This window comes from Equus caballus, chromosome 12 (assembly GCF_041296265.1).
Source record: "Equus caballus isolate H_3958 breed thoroughbred chromosome 12, TB-T2T, whole genome shotgun sequence".
NCBI lineage: Eukaryota > Metazoa > Chordata > Mammalia > Perissodactyla > Equidae > Equus > Equus caballus.
In genome coordinates, this window is record NC_091695.1 from 17,826,640 (window position 1) to 17,842,283 (window position 15,644).

At 40.0% G+C, this 15,644-nt stretch overlaps 1 protein-coding gene across 1 annotated transcript in view; it reads left to right on the top strand.

The window, feature by feature from the left end:
• The first annotated feature begins 4,713 nt into the window (after window positions 1-4,713).
• Window positions 4,714-15,644, top strand: part of LOC138916957 (uncharacterized) — a 66,264-nt gene continuing 55,333 nt past the window's right edge. Inside the window, exons 1-4 of the mRNA XM_070230545.1 lie at window positions 4,714-4,856; window positions 8,031-8,074; window positions 8,472-8,663; window positions 9,149-9,414. Coding sequence (XP_070086646.1) covers window positions 4,714-4,856; window positions 8,031-8,074; window positions 8,472-8,663; window positions 9,149-9,414 — 645 coding nt within the window. The remainder of the gene's footprint in view (window positions 4,857-8,030; window positions 8,075-8,471; window positions 8,664-9,148; window positions 9,415-15,644) is intronic.

Sequence of the window (15,644 nt, forward strand, 5' to 3'; positions counted from 1 at the left end):
GTTAAAGATTCAGTGGGCCTGGGGAAGCATCTGATTGGCAGAGTTCATTCTATGGCTCTGAGAAAGCAAGTATCTGGAATTTTTGGTTTTGGGGGCAGTAGATGTGGCCCTACCTTTCACCAAGACACAAGGGCCAACTGCCCAAACATAGGGTTCAGATAGTGGGCTGCACCCACCCAAGAATACAACCCCTAATACATACAGTACAAAGTGTTTTTTTCTAGAAATTGGCTTTGTTTGACAACATTATTCAAAGAAAATATGCAGCGGATATGAGTTTCAAGAAAGACTTGAAATAAGGGCAGAGAAATCTAGAACATGCAAGTAAGATTATTTAATGGCCAAGTGTACGGCCGTACTTGGCAATAGTTACACAAAGAAGGAGATAACACAAAATGGTTCTGGAGACGTCTCATCTTCCCAGAAGTTGCCATTTATATGCACAGCTGTGGATAATTCCATTTAAGTGGAATGAAGATTCTGCAATGTTCAAGAAGTGTGACTGCCATTCTCAAGGGTGTTTTTCCCCACCAATCTCTCCTACTCACTAGTCTCACTGTTATAGAGACTCTGCCTATGGGACTTCCTACTCATCACATGCAGATAATTGGTTCAAAACAAACACAATAGGTTCGTGATCTTTTACTTCAACTTTCTACAATGCAAAGGGAAAGATAAGGTCGTTTTTAGTGCCTTCATTCAGTAGGCTGGGACCTGAGGCCTGTGCTGTCAATTACTTCTACTTCGTTCTTTCTCCAAAATGCCACCTTCTCTGTGAAATCTTGCTTCATTTTCTCAGACTGAGTCCATTTCTCCCTCTGACTTCCAGTAATTTGCAAATAAATTTGCTTATTAACAGCTCCTATTCTGTTGTTGATATTCCTGATTCTCATACCAGATTGTGAACTGTCAGAGCAAAAATGTCTTCTTTAGGCAGGGTTAGAGACACCCTATTCCTGGTTTCCTCATTTTCTTGTACCTAGGACATTGTTTCTATAGCTGACTCCCCACCAGGCTGTATGCTTCCAGGGGGTAGAGAGCATTTGTTTTATTTCCGACTTTGTCCATGGTACTGAAATTTGAAAGAGCCAATAGGGTGGGATCACTGGTTTGTTTTCAGTGGACTTGTCATAAACAAGATATATGCTAAATTCCATTTATTTGGTAAAATTATCATACTTTTAAAGTTCCAATGAAACTCGTGTGTGTGTGTGTGTGTGTGTGTGTGTGTGTGTGTGTGTGTGTGTGTGTTTCTGTTTTTTGGAAGTTAATCCTAACACGCCAGATGAAAAAGAGTTAGCATTACATCACTTACTCTTTGAAGATGGGAAAACATAAATTTGAGGATTGAATATAAGCCTTTGATATAAGAATGCATATCATCTTCATCTGTTACTGCTCTCCTGACAAAGATCTGCATAAGTGAGAGCTAACTGAATACCACCATGTGCCTTTTTGAATTCATTTTGAACACTCTTGGCAAATGAGGCATGTTGCAAAATCCATTACCCTTTTAAATCAGCATATGCCAGAGCTAAGACACTGAACTAGGAGTCAGAAGGCCTGACTTGTTAATTTTTTTATTTGATAAATATTTGCTGAGGTATTATGCTAGCTACAAGTTTTAAAACAATCATATATTTGCTGTGTACTGTTGGCAAGTCATTCAACTACTCTGAGACTAGGTTGCCACATTTGCTGAACAGATATAGAGTATGTCCTGCCTTGTCTCATAGCATAGTTAGTGAGATTCAAATGAGACACTCTGTATATTAAAGTGATTTATATATGGCAAAGCATTTAAATAAATATAAAGTTATGGTATTTATTATGTTAGTTATAACACATATATAATATAGCTATAAATTATATTAGCACAATAAAGTTATATTTATTAACTAGCACTAAGGTTATCTCTCAAAGCCAATTCCTTACTCCCATAATTTCATAATTACAAAAATATTATAATAAATTATAACAATATCATACATTTGAATTGCCTTTAACCATTTTCAGAGTACTTTCAAATAATTCATCTTTCAACAACAAAGAAGGTGGTTTCACACATTTTCGTCCACATAGTTTTAGGGTTCTACTTTTCTACATGATAATTTCTAAACCTAGAGCTAAACTAGCTTTTAAATGGTACTTGGATAAGGAAGAAATTTTGATTCATTTTACTGTATTTCTACCTCACTTTCTCGAAGGATCACAATAGTGATGCATGACACCTGAGAAACATAAAGAGCTGTCAGATCAGTTTTATTTCTGGTTCTTGCAAAATGCCTGATGACAATGGAAGTCTACAGCAGTGGGTCTCAACATTTTTGGTCCTAGGACTGCTTTATAGTCTTAAAAATTATTGAGGACCCCCATGAGATTTTATGTCTGTAGGTTACATCTATTACTCTTTTTTGTATACAAAGTTAAAATGGAGAAATTTCAAAAAGGTTTATTATTTCATTTAAAAATAAGAAATCCATTATGTTTTAACATAAATATTACTTTTATGAAAAATAACCATACTTCCCAAAACAGAAAAGATTAGGGAGAAGAATGACATTGTTTTACATTTTTGCAAATCTCTAATATTTGGTTTGACAGAAGACGATGGAATTCTCTAATCTTCTGTATTCTATCTGTTATCACACATTCTTTGGGTCGAAGTATACAAGGAAAATTTAGTCTTACATAGACATATAGACAGAAAAGGGAGCATCTTGCCAACCCCTGAAAGAGTTTTGGGGACCCCTAGAAATCCATCAATCACACTTAGAAAATGGGTTGTATACAGTGCAGGGGGTTTAAATTCAGAAGCTTTGAAGTCAGACAGACTTCCTTTCTGGGTTCAAACGGGTTTAATATGTTTGGGTTGTGTGTCCTTGGGTAATTACTTAAACAATAAGCCATAGCTTCTTCCTCTGTGAAAAGAGTATAATAACTCCAGCTTCATGGGGTTGTGGTAAAGATCAAATTTCTTGAAGTGTAGAGTGCTTGGCACAGGTCCTGGGACATAGTAAGTGTACACGAAATAGTGGCTGGCTCTGATGTATCACAGACTGTTTGCCGTACGCCTCTCAAAATAGAAGGCCTACAAGAGCCATCCCAACTCACCTGACATAAGGCCAGTCTTAGAGGGAAGGTCCTGAAATTGAAACCAATAGGATCTAATTTTAAAATTGGCTATCCTATTTTCACTTATACAGGATTTATTCCCAGTCAGTACTCCCATACAGTTATGGGTGTTTATAACACGATAGCCTAAACTTAAAGCTGTGGTAGATTTGAACAGAATCGTTTAATAATCTTCGCATAAAAAAATTCCCTGTATTGTTCTCAATGAGAAACAGACCAAACTAATATGCTGAGACAATAGTCGATTACTGTATATTTAATTTTATAAGGTGATAGTAGATATACTGAATATACTAAAAACATTTTCTGAAAGCCTAGAAAGTAGGAAAGGAGGTTTTCAAAATTTGCTTTTATTTTTGTTTATAAATTAATTTTAATTACACTTACTAAGCAACCATTCAGTATAAAGATTTGGATTCTATGCAGAATCCAGAATGAATAGCATTTCTGCCTAATATGTGCATTTTTGGTTTGTTTCTACTTGCTAATAGCTTCATTTATCAAAAAATCAATTTCAGGCTTGCCATATCTCTAGTATGTATTTTTTAAATGTAAAGACATTTACTTCTGAACTTTGCATCTTTTCTACTATCCAAGAGAGAACACCAATAATCACCAAGGGTCTGAAGCTAGCAATAAAGCCTAGGAATAACTAAACAAGTTCTTTTGTACATGATTTGATATATGAAACTATCACAGAAATGTCAGTGGGACAGCCCCTTCTTAGACTGGCAGATTTTGTAAACTGACCTCACTTAACTCAGCTTCTTGCCTGGTTTTCCTGGACTCAGAATATTCAGTCCAACCTAATTCTTCTTCATGGTCATTTAATGGTTTTAATTTCTCAATTTATAGGTCAAAAGGAAGCCCTAATAATAATAATAGCATGAACTTGCTCACATTTATTACATACTTACTTTGTGCCTTACAGAGTTCTAAATATCTTACATGTACTTAATCATTTAATCTTCAAAATAACCCTATATTATTATTCTCGTTTTATAGATGACAGAACTGACCCAGAGAGCATAAGTCAATAATGCTCATGTCAGAAAAATAGAATGCTCTGTAAATATTTAAATCAAAGGATACCGAAGAATTGGTTTTACAGGTAATGGAAGACGTCAAAAGGGGCAGTGAGTTAAACTAGGGTTTAGCAATAGCAAGAAATTGTTATGACTCTTAATTTGGAGGGGTGATGGAAGAAGGCAAGATTTCCAGAGCTCAGGGAACTACCTCACTGAGAGGACCCTGAACCAGCATAGGCCAGTCTGGTGAGAGCTGGAACCACCAAAGAGATACATATGGATCCTCGATTCACAATGGGATTACATCCCAATAAACCCATCGTTAAGTTCAAAGTATCATAAGTCGAAAATGCACTTAATACACCTAACCTACTGAACATCATAGTTTAGCTTAGCCTAGCTTAAACATGCTCAGCACACTTACATTAGCCTATGGTTGGGCAAAGCCATCTAACACAAAGCCTATTTTATAATGAAGTGTTGAATATCTCATGTAATTTATTGAATATTGTACTGAAAGTGAAAAATAGAACGGTTGTCTGGGTGCAGGATGGTTGCAAGTGGATTGGTTGTTCACTCTCGTGATCGCGGGGCTGCCTGGGAGCTGTGGCTCGCTGCCACTGCCCAGCATCATGAGAGAGTATCATACGGCAAATCGCTAGCTTGGGAAAAGATCAAAATTCAAAATTTGAAGTACGATTTCTACTGAATGCATATCACTTTCACATGATCATGAAGTCAAAAAATGGTAAATCAGGGATGTGCCCTGTGGCCGAGTGGTTAAGTTTGCGTGCTCTGCTGCAGCGGCCCAGGGTTTCGCCGGTTCGAATCCGGGGCACGGATATGGCACCGCTCATCAGGCCACGCTGAGGCGACATCCCACATTAGAGGGACCTGCAACTAAGAATATACAACCATGTACTGGGGGCCTTTGGGGAGAAAAAGGAAAAAGTAAAATGAAATCTTCTTCTAAAAGATGGTAAATCAAACCATTGTAAGTCATGGACCATCTGTATAGCCCAAGGAGATGCCACCCAAGGGGAGGAGGAGAAGGAGAAAGCAAATAGCCTGGCATCTCCCTTTGTCTAATCCCCCAATCCCCAACGTATGCCTCTCATTGGCCAAATCCATTCTGAAGCCAGCTGATCTGAGAGCATGGGACATGGCAGGGATAGTCAGTTTCTGATGTGTGAGTTTCTCTGTCCATGTATGTCTTAGGGTAATTTCAGGGAAACATGTGCTTACCACTATAGAAGGGGAAGAAAGGTAAGAAATGAGGAAGGGTCTGGGGACTTTAAACCATTTTCAGTGTCAGAGTATGCCTTTGGGCACGTTCAAGGTGAGGGGAGCAAACGATCCAAGAAATCTCTTCTTTTGCGCTCTTGCTTGACAAAGTGTAGCTTTTTCTCTATGTAGCCCTTGCTTTCAAAGAAATCCTTATAAAGAAATAGTTCACATTAGACTAGATTCCTTTTTCGATTCACAGAAATCTTTCCCCCAAACTATTCCAATTGAAAGTGTCAATATTAGCAGAAAATGTGGAGATACTATCCTTTAACACATTAATGCATCTCTTACGAACCTAAGAGGTTATGGGACAGGGCAGGAAAAAAGACAGTTGACGGCATTTAGGTATGAAGTGGAGGATTAAGTAAAGCAGACTGAACATCACTGTCGTGGGCTGAATTGTTTCCCCTCAAAATTCATATGTTGAAATCTCAATGCCTAGAACCTCAGGATAGAACCGTATTTGGAGAGAAGGTCTTTAAAAAGGTAAGTTAAAATGAAGCTGTTAGAGTGGGCACTAATGCAATCTGCCTGGTGTCCTCGTAAGAAGAAGAGACCCCAGGCCAGTGTGTACAGACAGTCAAACATCTATGAAGGGGCAGCAAGAGGGTGGCATCTGCAAGCCTAGGAGAGAGGACACGGGAGAAAACAACCCTGCTGGTACCTTGGTCTTTGACTTCCAGCCTCCAGACCCGTGAGAGATTACATTTCTGTTGTCAACACCACCTAGCCTGCGCTAGTAAGCTAATCAACTGACCGAAGAAGCGACATCTGGAGACTCAGTGTGTGAGGCACCACTGATGACTGGAGATGCTAATAATGATATCCTTTATCATATAAAACAATATGGCTGCCAGGACCACAAAGCTGTTCCAGTTGGAATGAAAAGCTAGAGTTAGACATGCACTGTAAAAGCATAAATAAACTTGTTTTCTCTCCTTCATGGCTGCCCATTTAATTCAATATGCATTGTACTGTGCATGTATTAGGCAGATAGTTCTCTCACAGGTTCTAATCTATGAACACCTTGTCACTGAATGACATCTCTATCACAATGGTGACATCACAGCAACTTCCTCTTTGAATGATTGCTTATGGTTCCCTTATTGGTGGAAATAAAATTATCCCAGAATGTCAATATACATAAAGAAGGAAAATAATTCTGGTCCTCCTCAAAGTAGATTTAAAAACCACTCTTTTGTCATGGAAATTGTTCCAATCTACACTATGAATTGAATGTTTCTCTCTTATTTATGTCTCACAAATGTGCTTTAGCAACATGTTAGACTTTTGGTGTCCAGAAATGGATCTTTCAAAACTTTCTAAATAAAAAGAAACGAATAGCCAAGATAGAAGAATACCAGTTTCCTTGGTTCACATACAAGGCACACACTGAATATTCTTAGAAACATCACTTTGATCCAAAATAGAAAAATAGACTTGGTGTTAAGAACTATATTTTTAATTTTATATGAGATCTACCACTTTACCTGTTTACTTGAGTGTCAACAACCTAGAATAATGCAACAGTTTAGGAATTATTAAGTAATGTCCTGAGAATAAGTGATTCCAACAGCCATACATATTAAGGCTGACTCATGAGCAGCAAAACTGACATTGTTGTCTGGCAATTAGGATATCTGGCAATGGGTCTTATGTACAATTTTATCTTAAATTCCCATCCTCAATTCATTCCAATTGTACACGTTCTAAAACATATTGTCTACAAGGAAACCTGAAGTTTTCTCCTCGAAGTTTTACAAAAGAACAGTTAATATTAAAAAATAAAAATAAGTAGAAAATCATTAGAAGCAAGCTGGGAAGGTATATCAATGTGGGCAAGTATGACTACACGATAAAGAGCTTTATTTGATGATTATGTAGTGAGCGTTGATAAGTAGTTTTTTTCATGGAACTAAAAAATTTAACTCAGAGGAACATTTATTGCCAAATTCTTGAAACTAAACTTTAGCATCTGGCAATATTTTTTTAAACCACACTACTAGATTTTTACATTACATTTAACTTTCTTAAATTCAAATGTCATGAACTGGATAGATCTTTTTTTTAAACCTAAAATACAGAGAAACGTGAAGCGATATGTTGGAAAGAACTTTGGGCTATAAATGAGAAAAAGTGGACTCTGGTATGCTCCCTTTGACAAGTCGCCCTCTTTGGGTCTCAGTGCTCTCATAAAAATTTGTGCATTCTATCACGAGTGTTGCATTATTCCTAAAATTCTGGGTTTCCAACCATTTCACAACTTTACAAATTCTTCTAGCAAAGGCATAAGGTATCGATAAAATAAAATTTGCAATTTGTTAAAATCAAATGAAAAAGGTCTTAAAAGGTGGTTGAAGATATCTAGGGTACACAGCCAAGACGGCCGTAAAGCGCACAGATTTGTTACAAAGCCTTGACTTACAATGATCCATGAAGATTAAATAAAGCCAGACAATATTTCAATGATCATTTTCTTAGCTTGCTTTTCTTGTCATCAGATTAAAAAATATACCTGGATTAGCATATGTGATATTGTATTTGTAACAATGTGCACTGATTATTCCGCCCCTCCCACAGCCGCACCCTCACCTCCTATCCCCGGACTAGCTGTGAAACTCGAGGTATTTTTGAGGCCAGAGATTGGTTTCTTAGGGTTAGGTTTTCTCTATAATTCCATATAGAGTCAAATATTCCATGCGGGGTGGTTAACTGATAATTGGCAACTGGGAATTAGAATTCTGTACCATCGAGGCAGTGAAACTTTGTAATGCTGCCTGTTGTATAGACCATATTTCACTTGTATCAAATCTCCGGGAAATAAGATTTATTTCCCCAGAGCCCAGCAGTGACTGGCACATGTTTGAATGAATGAAGTAGACGGAGAATGTCAATATTCATTTATGTAATAATTAGTTAAGGAAAAAAGTACGTTTCAGCATAAGAACTTCGGACAGCCCTTTGCATAAATCGCACTTGACTTTTCCTGTCAGGCAAGTTGATGGCTTGTGAAATTCCTAGAAAAGCGAGGGGAGAGGACTCAGAGAGGAGCCGGCGTTCCGGACCCAGCGCGGTCTGGGGACCTTACTGGGCCTGAAGGGAAACCTTTTGACGCGGAGGAGTTCCGAAAGCCAGCGATCCCACAAGTCCTGGGCACGGGGAAGAAGCTGCCCTCCAGCCTCGGGTTGGAGCTTCGCGGAGTCAAGCGCAGGCGTCGCGCAACCTGCCGCAGGGTGGGCTCCGAGGCGGCCCCGCCCCGCCTCCCCGCCCCGCGGGTCACACTGTAGGGTTAGGGCGGCCGGCGGGCGGGCTCGGCGGGGCTCGGCGGGGCGGGGCGGGGCGGGGCTCGGCGGGGCGGGGCTCGGCGGGGTGGGGCGGGGCGGGGCGGGGCTCGGCGGGGCTCGGCGGGGCGGGGCGGGGCGGGGCGGGGCTCGGCGGGGCTCGGCGGGGCGGGGCGGGGCGGGGCGGGGCTCGGCGGGGGCGGAGCCGGCGGTTGGGAGGGAGGAGGAGTCGCGGCGGCAGGAGGACAGCGACGTTCCGGCCGGCCGCTCCCTGCGTCCACTCTCCCTGCCCCGCAGTGGCCGGCGAGCCGCCGGTGAAGGAGCGCGTGCCTGACGCGGCCCGCCCTGCTCGCTCCCCGCCGGCGCCCGCCGTCCGTCCGCTCCTGGCCCGGGCCGCGGCCAGCGAGCCGCTCTGAGGCGGGCCGCGCGGAGTCGTGGGGCCGCCGCCGTGGCCCTCGCTGTCGGCGCCTCGCCGCCCGCCCGCGGTGCCCGCGCACGCCGGCCGCCATCGTCTTCGCGCCTGGCTGGCGGGGGCGCTGTCCTGCCCGGCCGTCCGCGCCGCGCATTGGAGCTCGGCGGAGCGCGGCAGCCAGGGCCGGCGGAGGCGCGAGAAGCCGGCCGCCGGCGCCGCGGGGGCCTTGACCGTGGAGCAGAACGTGCTGCAGCAGAGCGCGGCGCAGAAGGTGAGGCGGCCCCCGCCCCGGCCCCGGCCCCGGCCGCGGCCCCGCCGCCAGGGCCTCCTCCCCGCGCCCTCCGCCCCGCCGCCTTTGGGGCGTCGTTCCCAGGGCGGGCTGCGTGTGGGAAGCGGGGTGCACTTAGCGGGCTTCCATCCGCTCCCTTCTGGCCGATTGTTTTCCTGGAGCAGACGGTGCCGGGTCTTTATTGGGAGCGACCCTTACATTCCTACACTCCTCTATCTGGCTGCTTAATTAAACTTTCTCCTCCTCCTTCCTTTTTAAAAAAATAGAATAGCCACTGGTCATCCCTGATGAGCACGGTTTGTGTTTTGAAGGTGGGAGCCTTCTGGGCCTGCTCTTTGCAAAAGGGTCTCCAGCAGGACCGAATTGCCTGCCTGGCGGGGCAGGTCCGTTTACCAGGTGACTCTCTGTGGAAGTAGAGGGTTCGGTTGGTTCCTTTTCCTCTTTCTGTTTCTTTTTCCCGTTTTCCCCCCCTTGAGTATAGAAACTGTCCTTAAGAAGGGAAACCTTTCTGGCCATGTTTACTCCAGGAATCTTTTGTCCCCTGAGTTTGACCTTGTTCCATCGTTTACCCTTTGCTCTTGACTCAGCCACTCATTCAAATGGTCACTCACCTAAGTTAAAAAAAAAAAATCTGTTTTTGAAGCTTCAAATCTTTTATAGTGAGTAATGAGAAATGCTCATTTTGTTCTGGATTTTGCTTTCAGGATGTGAAGTGCACTATCATGGCTTGCACCATATCCTGAAGAGTAGTTGGCTATGACTTATTTGTCTTTTGGGTGAAAAGCATTTTGGGCAAAAGGATAACATTGCTTTAGTCGTGTTGGGGTTACGGGGGTAACTGGAGTTTATTGTGAGCAGCTCCCGAAGCTGTGTTGGTTTATCAGGGTGAGTAACGAACGCCCCACCCTGTTGTAGTTTTGGCATAGTTATCTCCTACCTGTGCTTGGTTTTCGAATAGGGTCTGCTGTCCTAAAATGGACTGTGTATATACTCACAGCCTGCTAACTTTCTACTTTGAGATTATTTTTAGAATTTTATGGTAGTACTTGAGGTAATTGAAGATGCTCAAGAATTTTGGAAAGCAAGGATAGTGCATTGTTATTTTAGGCACTTTGGGAAAGTTGATTTTGGAGCTCTTGTGTGTTAGTTAACTGTTACTGGTTAAATTTAGAAGATTATTGCAGGCTGCAGTTTATTTACAGGGAAATAATTTTGGATTTAATATTGGGAGTTAGAACAGTTTATCTGCTAATCCCCTCTATTCTACTTTGAATACCTTAAACTTTAGTTTTTGATGTTGAGTATGTGATAAAGTGTTAGTACTTAAAGCAGGATCTCGTGGTCATATGTACTAAGCAATATTTAATAGATTTGGTATCATTTTTGTTTATAGTTCTCTTCAGTGTTGAGTATTTATTCAACACAGCCAATTTGTTTCAAAGTGGGAAAAGTAGCTAAATTTTTCACATCTCTTAAATGTGAACAGTGGAAAGAAGTTTGTGAGTTTTTGAAATTGGTTTTGACTAGAGTACTTCTTTAACATAGAATCAGATAATGCAGATCTGCCTGCTTCAGAAGTTTAGGCATAAAATTGTAGGATCGAGAATCAAATTACTGAAAGTGGTCTTGGCCATCAAGTTTAATTTCCTAGTTTAATGACCTCCTCCTTACACAAAGGCAGTAGTTGTTAATCCAAAGTATTACCATTGTGCTGCTGTTTTCAGTGTGTGTGTCAGATCGTCTCACTGGTATTGGGGAAATTTTTTTGGTGAGGAAGATTGGCCCCGAGCTAACATCTGTTGCCAGTCTTCCTTCTTTTGCTTGAGGAAGATTGTCGCTGAGCTAACATCTGTGCCAGTCTTTCTCTGTCATGTGAGATGCCACCACAGTGTGCCTGACCACCGGTGCTAGGTCGCCGACCACATAGGAACCTGCAAACGCCTGGCCACAGAAGGAAGTGGAGCCGGAACTTAACCACTACCCCATGGGGCCAGCCCGAGGGGGGAAATATTTTTGGGGCACTATAATGCGTGTATTTTTATACTTCCATCAAGGTATTTATGTGTTTTTTAAAAAGAAACAATATATTTGTTTGCTTTCCATATTAACATAGTATTATATTTTTACTCATATTGGAACTATTTAAAAAATATTTGTATGGGTATAAATACTTTAAGCCATCTACTTCAAATAAATTGGTAGATTTAAATCCACCAAGCTAGTAACTAGGAAGTGGACTTAAGCTAGTAACTAGAAAGTAAACTTCAAACTTTAGAAGAAACAAAAGTGAAACTCTCTGTTTTCACTTAGAAACTTTATGAATTGTCAGTCAAATGAGGTAACTAGTGCATATTGCATAACCAAAATTGAGCCTATTTTCTGCTCTCCTCAAAATAATTGTGTGTGTGTATGTATGTGTACAACATTAGTTTTATGTGAATAGCTGTGTTCCGGGGATTGGAACGCTTCCCTATATTTTCAAGATTCTTTTTTTTTCCTTCCAGAAGGATGACTCTTTCATAAAATAATATAATAATCCTTTATTTAAAAAAAGCGTGCCACAGAACTTTCATAGATCCCTTTTCACCTGCAAGGTAGCTTGTCACAGTATATTTGTAAGGAGAGGGGCTGTCTTTTCCTCTGATGTGTTCTTTGCGTGATGGCTGAAGTTTGGCCGTGGCCGGGCGTTGTGACATGTAATAAAACTGCAGAGAGCTGCTTTTCTGAGGTTTAAAGGATACAAGTGAGGTGGAGTTGGGGGGAGATTAGCTGCAGTTAAATCCTGTCAGAATTTTGGTCTTGAACATGTCTTCAGCCTTTGAGCTTGATATTTACCTGAGTGCAGGATCTTTAGATCTCAGAAATTTGATACCTAGATTCAGGTCCCGAAGAGGATTCTTTAGGGCAGCAATAGATGGCTTCGTCCCAGGGACCAAATTAATTTGTAGAGTGAAGTGAGCTGGATACCATTTACATTAAATGTATCTTTCTGAGTTGAATAAAATATAAAGTTCCTAAGGGCAGGTATTTTGCCTGTTTTTTTTCACCCTGGTTCCTTGCACATAGTACGTTTCAGTAAATATTTGATGAGTGAAGCAGTGTGTGAATGTTTTCTAAGAAGAATGAGAAGTGCAGTAGTTATTTTAGTTCCCTAACTGAATCTCAGATTTAAGATTATTGAGAAACAGTGAAAGCTCAAGACTGTGGACAGCTGTTGGAATTTAGGCAGTGTAGTGAAAAGATGGTTGGATCTGTATCACCTTTCTGTGACCTTGGACAAGTCATTAAATGCCTCTGAATCTTCTTTTAAACTCTTAAAGTTAGTATGATTAGACATTAGCAACTTTTTTAGATCTGCGTGTTCGGTGGAGCTAAGCATACATTTATTCCAGACAGGGAGTTTAAAAAAAAATAGTAGGGGATGGCAGCAGAAGGAATTTTATGGATCAACAATTTTCAGTTAATTACGGGGGGGGGAGGGAGGGGTTAGGTGGGCAGGATTAACCAATCACAGATTAACCAAATTAAGAGTTTAAAACAAAACTTGAAAAATAATACAAACTGGATTCAGAGTAAATTTCTTAGTTAAAATAATGGAGTATTTTCTAATTGAGGTTATCATCTAAAGTTATAGAAATAAAGTAGAGCCTTTCAAGGGACAGTTAACATTTTGTAAATTGCTGTAAACATTATATACAACTGATATTCCTTAGTACTAAATAGTTGGTTATCTTGTTATCAGCATATGCCTTCGTTTGGGCAGAGAGATGGGGAGCCAGCTGCTTATTCCCACCTATTCCTTCCCTTTCTCACCTCATTTTGATTTGTATACTAACACTGTATCCAGCTGCCTTAATGTATTCTCATCAGATCTGATAAATATTCTGTGAGTTTTCTTTACTTTTCTGTGTATACAGTCCATATCATTTGTGAATAATTATCATTCTGACCTCTTCCTTGTCAATATTCAGATTTATGTTTTCATTTACTGTTTTATTGCTTTAGCTAAGATTGCAGAATACTCCTAGGATTGATGTTAGTGTCTGTATGTATTGTTTCATTATGATATGGAAATTTCCCTATAGTCCTAAGTTTTAAAAATATTTTGAAATCAGATTTAGATGTTGACTCTTTATCAAATGTCTTCTTTTGTTGTTGCAACGACTGATGTGGTGTTTTATGTGTCAATAAGAACAACAATTGTAATAGATAGCATTTATGGGATATTTACTATGTACTATGTTAAGGAATTGTAATAAGAGCAACAATTGTAATAGATAACGTTTATGGGATATTGACTATGTACGATGTTAAGGAATTGTGCTGAGAGTTTTTTAGACAGTTTTTCGTTTCATCTTCCTAACTGCCTTATTAGGTGAGCACTATTTTTTCCCTTCATATTGTGATTGAGGAAACTACTAGAGAAGCTAAGAGCTAAAGCAACATTTCACTGCTGGTGTGTGTGAAGGGTGGGATTTAACTCAGGGCTGTGAGACTCTCGAGCCCCCCATTATGATGGATTGCATTCTGGTAAAATCTCATGTAGTCGTGATGCCTCCAAATTCAATATACTAAATTTTAATCTGGAATTTAATATCTATATTCTTAAATGAGATTGGTTACACGGTTTGCTTTTGTGTAAGTGGGTAACAAGGTAAAATTAACTCATAAAATTATTAGAAAGCTTTTCGTGTTTTCCTATGTTTTTGGAATTGTTTAACGTAGGATTGGGTTAAACCATTCAAAATTGGGGACATTTAAGCATTTTTTGTCAATCTAAGTACTTGCTACTTTGAAAGGTTGATGAATATGACTATATCAGGCTGACTTTTATTTAGAGCAAATTTTAGATGAACTTTCCAAATTTTATCTTTTTTTTAGGTTTTCTACCTCTTCCAGTGTCAATTTTAAAATTGTTTTTTAGATGTGGATTTTATTTCATTTAGCTTTCTCTCCATATAGATATGTATATGGATCTGATGTTTTCTCTTAAATCTGTGGGTATACAGATAGATCTCTTTCTCATTCCTGTTAGTTTTGTTCTCTTCTCAGTGGTGTTTGCCAGAAGTTGATCTATTTTATTGGTCTTTGCAAAATTCAGCTCTTTGTTTTATTTATAACTTTTGTCTTCTAATTTATTTTTATTTTTCTTTAGTAATTCCACCTTTCTACTCTTTTGGATGGTTATTATTCTTTTTATACTTATATTCAACGTTTAGTGAATTTCCAATCATGTTTAATGAAAAACATTTTGGGCTGTGGATTTTCATCAGTTTTGTTTTGAATTTGAATTTATTTTTTCACTCTTTAAAAGATTTTTTTTGGGTTTACTTTCCAAGATGTTGCATTTTTAAAATTGTTAACTTTTAGTTTCCATATACTGTGTTTAGAGAACATGATTTATAATAGTTTTAGAAATTTATTCAGATTTTCTTGGGGCCAGCCCTGGGGGCGTAGTGGTAAGTTTGTGCGCTCTGCTTTGGTGGCCCAGCGTTCGTGGGTTTGGATCCTGGGCATGGACCTGCACACTGCTCATCAAGCCAGCCTGTGGCAGTGTCCCACATACAAAATAGAGAAAGATCGGCACAGATGTTAGCTCAGGGCCAATCTTCCTCACACACACAGAAAAAGATTTTCTTATGTACATGAAGTTTTAAGGAGCATATGAAAAGGATGGGTATTCTTTGAAAGTTGTAGAGTTTGGGGCCAGCCCCGTGGCCTAGTGGTTGAGTTCGAGAGCTCTGCTTCAGCAGCCCAGGGTTTTGCCAGTTTGAATCCTAGGTGCGGACATGGCATTGCTTGTCGAGCCTTGCTGGGGTGGCATCCCACATGTCACAACTAGAAAGACCCAAAACTACAAATACACAACTATGTACTGGGGGACTTTGGGAGAAAAAGGAAAAATAAAAATAAAATCTTAAAATAAAAAGTTATAGAGTTCTTTATTTGTATATTAAATGAACACAGTGTGATTTGAATATTTCATGTTTTTTTCCTTTATCTCTTAAATTCTGAGGGATGTGATATCTCTCCTTTTAATATAATTTCATCAAATTCTCTTTGTATTTCTCATGGATCTAATCCAAATTTGTGTGTCTTTGCTGGTGTTTTAGTAGAATTTCATCCTTTACATATATGGTGATAATTGATAAAATTTTTTATTGTCATCTGAGTTTCTGTTTATTAGTCTTGTTTTCCCTACTCAGTTTTTT